We start from the raw sequence: 4,915 nt of genomic DNA, 5'->3' as shown, positions 1-4,915 counted from the left end.
GCGGTCACCCAACTCGAGTAACTTGCCACTGATTTTGCCGGGCCAACGCCGGGTATCACCGCTAGTACCCTAATACTTTTCCTCCCTCGCAGATAAATCCACGCTGTGAAAATTAAGCCACGCCTTTTGCTTTATTACGAGCCTTTTTGTGTAGCGCAAGAAACCTAGGGGGAGCGAAAGAGGAGATGGGAGGAAGAGGAGGGAAAAGAGGCGCAGGAGAAGGGAAAGGGAGGAGGAGGGGAGGGAGGAAGCAGGAGGAGAGGCGGGCGGTCAGGGAGAGGAGGTAAGCGGAAGGAGGAGTGAGGAGCGGGGATGGAGGATAAGGAGGCGGGGGGAGTAGGCAGGAGGAGGGAGGGAGATGGAAGGTAAGAGGAGAAGGGGGAGGCAGGAGAAGGAAAAGAAGGATGGAGGAGAGGAAGGAGGCAGGAGGAGAAAAAGTGCGGAAGGCATGAAGTGCCGGCACGCCGGGAGACGCGACTGTCAGCTACATTAACGAACAGTAGTCTCTCTCCCTTCCTCTCTTCTCTTTTCTCTCTTTCTCGCTCTCTCACCTCTGCTTCTCTGCTCTCTTTCTCTTTCTCTTTCTTCTTTATTCTCTCCCGCTCTCTCTCTCGTTCTCTCTCTCTCCCTCTCTCCCTCCACCCCCTCTCTCTCTCTCTCTCGCTTGCGCGCTTGTTCGCACTCCAGCCTGTAACAATGGCAAACACTCATAATGCTCAGATATTCTGGCCTCAGTCCATTATAATAGAGGTTGATAGCCTCAATACAAAATAGCAACAAATATATTACAGCGTTAATAAAAAAATAAAAAAAGAAAGCAAGAAATAAAGAACGAGAGAAAGAAATAGAGCAAGAAAAAAAAAAATGATATGCATATATTATATACATATGTATATTATTATACACAGAGAAGGTATATTGCACATTATTCTCTTGTTATCTCTCTCTAGTACAGGGGGTAAGCTAACCCCTTGTGCATTTTTTGATAAAAGCACTAATTTTGGCACAGGCGTAGGCCAATTTTCCAAAATGGCCGCCAGCAGACACCCAAAAGACACACAGAAGTTAGATAAAGTTTGCTGCTGAAGGTTTTAGTGAATGTTTATTAAATGTTTTGAATCAAGACATGCCAGATAGCTCTTATAGTCACATTTTGAGAGATGCTGCTGATATTAATTAACATATTTAGGCTAATTGCAGATGAAATAGCGACAAGGAAACCCATGATCCGGCATCAAATGCTGACATTCCTTGTGAATAGACTAGATTCATTTAAGTTGTGGAAATGTTATCTAACCTTCTTCCTCTGTCTGTCAATAGCGATTTATTGACACTGCCCACGCCAATTAAGATGCCAATTAACAAAATTATTAACACAATTAGGCTAATTACATCGATAATACAACAACAATAACAGAACCAGATAGTGATAATTATGGTATGCTTGCTCTCATCAGATCAATCCTGGGCAAGTCAAATGTTATACTTCTGTGGTCAAGGGACACTACTACATTTAATTATCATGTTAATTAACAGATAATCTGCTAAATGTAATATGCAGATAAGTGCACTGTTTTACAGTACCTGTGTACTGTCTGGAACAGTTCAGAATCTTTATATTAAGTTTGCGAGTTTAGTTCTGAAAGCACTCCCCGTCGCAAGTACACAGTGGTGTGCATTCCAGACTGGCCTTCTTGCAATTGCACCTCTTGATGCAGCCCTTCTGGCACTTGCAGGAGATAAGCTCGCGGCAAACCTTGGATGCCTCGGGGAGCGTTGTCCAGAGAGGTTCGTACATGTCGCTGGTCTCGATTCAACCCCAGTTGGTTGGTGATGGCAATGTTGGTGCAGGAACCAGGGCCTGACCCCAGACATGTCCGCCCTGGTATATTGCTCGTCGGACGTGCTGCTTCAGGGCTGCACTTGTCGGTGGGATCAGCTGGACATTGCTCTTCTTTGCAAACAGTTTGCGGCGTGCCTTGTCGATATCGGTTGCGGTGCTTGTTCTGTCGTTAAGCAGGATGACGAACCTCTCGATGGTGTGCATGGCATCTTCATCAATATGATCTGGTGCAGTGGAGAGGGCAGTGAGTGTCTGGGTCAGCTGAGGTAGAGCTGTCCACACTGCCCATGCTGTCCTCTTGCCATGTTCGGCGAAGCAGGAGGCCGTGTCGCGGCCCGTCAAAGCATGAAACATCGGAAGTGCCTGTGCTTTCTCAGGGCCCAGAGCCCGCGCCATCTCATGGGCTGCCAAGAACCGGAAAGCCTTGCCCGTGCCTAAAGACACCCACACTTCGGCTTCCTTCTCCAGGTTGCGTACCAGAGCCACTGTCAAGACAACAACATCAGTGTCAACTGTGCGGATGAGGATCTTCTTGTGGCCATTGTGAGCAGCGTGGGCAACGTCATGAGCTGTCATGATGTTGAGCTTCGTGGTTGCAAGGGCTGCAGTATCTAGGAGCGGTGGCTTGCTCAAGACATCATCTCCTTCAGTGATGACTAGCTCCTTGTCTGCAAGCTGGAATGAGTCGTGGAGGACGCCAGAGAGGAAGCTGAACAGTTCTTTCTTGTTCTTGTCGACTCTGAGGAAGCTGGCCCAGTTCCCGGGGATCGTTGCACCACCCACCACCCATCTTCTCACCCCTTTTCCGCGCTTGGCTCCTGCTGTAACCTTTAACGAGTCTGTATTGTAGCGGTCCCATACCCGGTCCAGTCGCGTGGCTTGATGGAGTTTTGAGAGTATGTAGGGCACAAAGACCTGCTGTGCATACTCGTTGAAGCTTTTTGCTGTAGCTGGCTTCAGCATCTGGATGATGACCGCTCCATCTAGCACAATGCAGCTGGTTGGAGGTACCTCAGACTTGGGCTAACTGGGGGCAGGCTGGTTTTCATGTTGGAAGAATTGCTCTAGATTCCTATCCCGGTTCTGGCACCAGATATACAGACGAGAGAACAGGTCCGCGTCATTCTTGAGGGATTTTATCTGCTGATTGCCCTTTCCCGGCGGTTTTGAAGCAAGCTGACCGAAGCTATTCAGCTTGTTTCTTTGGATGGCATGTCCTATGGGTTTCGTTCTCTCCACTAGGCGGTCTCTGACGAAGTTGTCAAACTGCAGCTGACCCACTTCGTGTGCATGACGGAGGGCGTCTACAGCTCCAGGTGGCGCGATCTCCTTGGTGAGTACCAGCAGATATTGACTCTCCTCTTCAAATGGATTTCCCAAGTCTTCCATCACGTTGACCATCAACTGTGCATATTTCAGGAAAGGAGTCTGCACACTTGCTGACTGGTCATGGTGCCTTGTGTCTTGTGGTCTGTTCCCCGGGTCAGTTTCTTCGTGGAACGGTTCGATGAGCATGGCAACCTCTGGTTTTGCCATCATCCACTATCGTAGAGCGCTGGAGTTGTCAGTAAGGCCCACTGCACCCCAGTTTCCTTTGATGGCAGCATTGTTCTGCTCGTGGGCCTGATTGACGCGGATGGGGGAGAACGACCTGTTCGTCTTCTGGACGGTGAAGTTCCCATCTCGGAATTCTTGGGCTATTTCAGGGTGTGTCGTCGGCAGTTTCACCATGTCTTGTAGATGCACAGGAATCCAGCGCGCGTAGTTGGTGTGATCCAGGGCATGAAACCACACTGCTAGTTCTGTCAGGGCATCTAGGTACATCACAAACGTAGCTTGGCGCAGAGAGCGCACGTACACCAGGACCGTCACCTCCAGTTGCAGGACAGTTACCCAGTAGTCGAACTGGGGGCAGGTCTCCGCCTTTTGCTGGCACCAATCGTCGAACTCCAGCTGCTCGTTGCGTGTGTCACCCAGCTGGTCAATGTAGTGGCTGTAGGCGTGCTGCTGCAGGGTGAAGAGGGCTGCTGCTGTCACTTGATGAGCCCTCCTCTGACATGGGATGCCCGCAGGAAGTAGTCCGCTGTCCCGGCACTGGTGATCTCTGCCTGAACCAGTGCTTGCACCCATCTGCTCCCTTGCAGCCAGTCACCAAGGGTCTTCAGTGCTGCCATTTTGATATAAAGACCGCCGAAGAGGACGACAAACTTTTCTACAGCATACTCCTGTGGCCACTTCCACTGGATTTCCTTTGCCAAAGCAAACAGCGGCTGGTCGCATGTGACCACTGGAGTCTGGCTAGGATTGAGATGTTCCACTACAATCTTGATCATATCCATGGAGTGCTTAATCATAGCCACGGTGTGGGAGCTCTGCAGGAAGAGTGGGGGCAGTGCGGTGGGACAGATGTCCCGACTGGCTGGCATGTCCTACTGGCTTGCGTGGTATGCAGCCCATGAAGTGTTCTCCACTAGAGAAGTTTCTTGTAGGGCGACTTGGGTGTGTTTTAGCCAGATACTCTCTTTCAGCATGTTGCTTGAGGCCGCTGTTGCTGCTCATGGATGTCACGCTGGTAGCCGGCACGGGGGTGTTCCTGATGCTGCCGACGGATAGGACATCTGTATAGTAGCGCGGCCTCCTGTTTTGAGGCCTCTTTCGTTCGGCCCTCCGAGGATGATGATGCTGCGGTAAATGCCGTCCCCAGGGACCGCAGGGTGTTGCATGAGGTAAATGGCAGTCTCATGAAATGGCTGTTTTGCTGTGGTGGAACTTAGGTTGTGATCAATATTGTCTACCGCGGCAGTCGTAAAGACTTTGCCTCTCATCTTGATAGGGCAGACTACTTGTTCCTAGATTCTGAACTGTTCCAGACAGTACACAGGTACTGTAAAACAGTGAACTTGTCTGCATATTGCATTTAGCAGATCATGTGTTAATTAACATGATAATGAAATGTAGTAGTGTCCCTTGACCACAGAAGTATAACATTTGACTTACCCAGGATTGATCTGATGAGAGCAAGCCACCATAATTATCACTATCTGGTTCTGTTATTGTTGTTGTATTATCGAT

At 49.6% G+C, this 4,915-nt stretch overlaps 1 protein-coding gene across 1 annotated transcript in view; it reads left to right on the top strand.

Moving 5' to 3' along the window:
* LOC106816780 (probable G-protein coupled receptor 158) overlaps positions 1–4,915 on the top strand; it is a 31,594-nt gene that overhangs the window by 14,110 nt on the left and 12,569 nt on the right. Inside the window, exons 5-11 of the mRNA XM_014821404.1 lie at positions 1,737–1,841; positions 2,312–2,450; positions 2,794–2,850; positions 3,102–3,176; positions 3,331–3,410; positions 3,988–4,287; positions 4,618–4,724. Coding sequence (XP_014676890.1) covers positions 1,737–1,841; positions 2,312–2,450; positions 2,794–2,850; positions 3,102–3,176; positions 3,331–3,410; positions 3,988–4,287; positions 4,618–4,724 — 863 coding nt within the window. The remainder of the gene's footprint in view (positions 1–1,736; positions 1,842–2,311; positions 2,451–2,793; positions 2,851–3,101; positions 3,177–3,330; positions 3,411–3,987; positions 4,288–4,617; positions 4,725–4,915) is intronic.

Source organism: Priapulus caudatus, unplaced genomic scaffold (genome assembly GCF_000485595.1).
Source record: "Priapulus caudatus unplaced genomic scaffold, Priapulus_caudatus-5.0.1 Scaffold1484, whole genome shotgun sequence".
Classification (NCBI taxonomy): domain Eukaryota; kingdom Metazoa; phylum Priapulida; class Priapulimorpha; order Priapulimorphida; family Priapulidae; genus Priapulus; species Priapulus caudatus.
The sequence above is the reverse complement of the archived record's forward strand: the minus strand, read 5'-3'. Positions and strand labels throughout refer to the sequence as shown.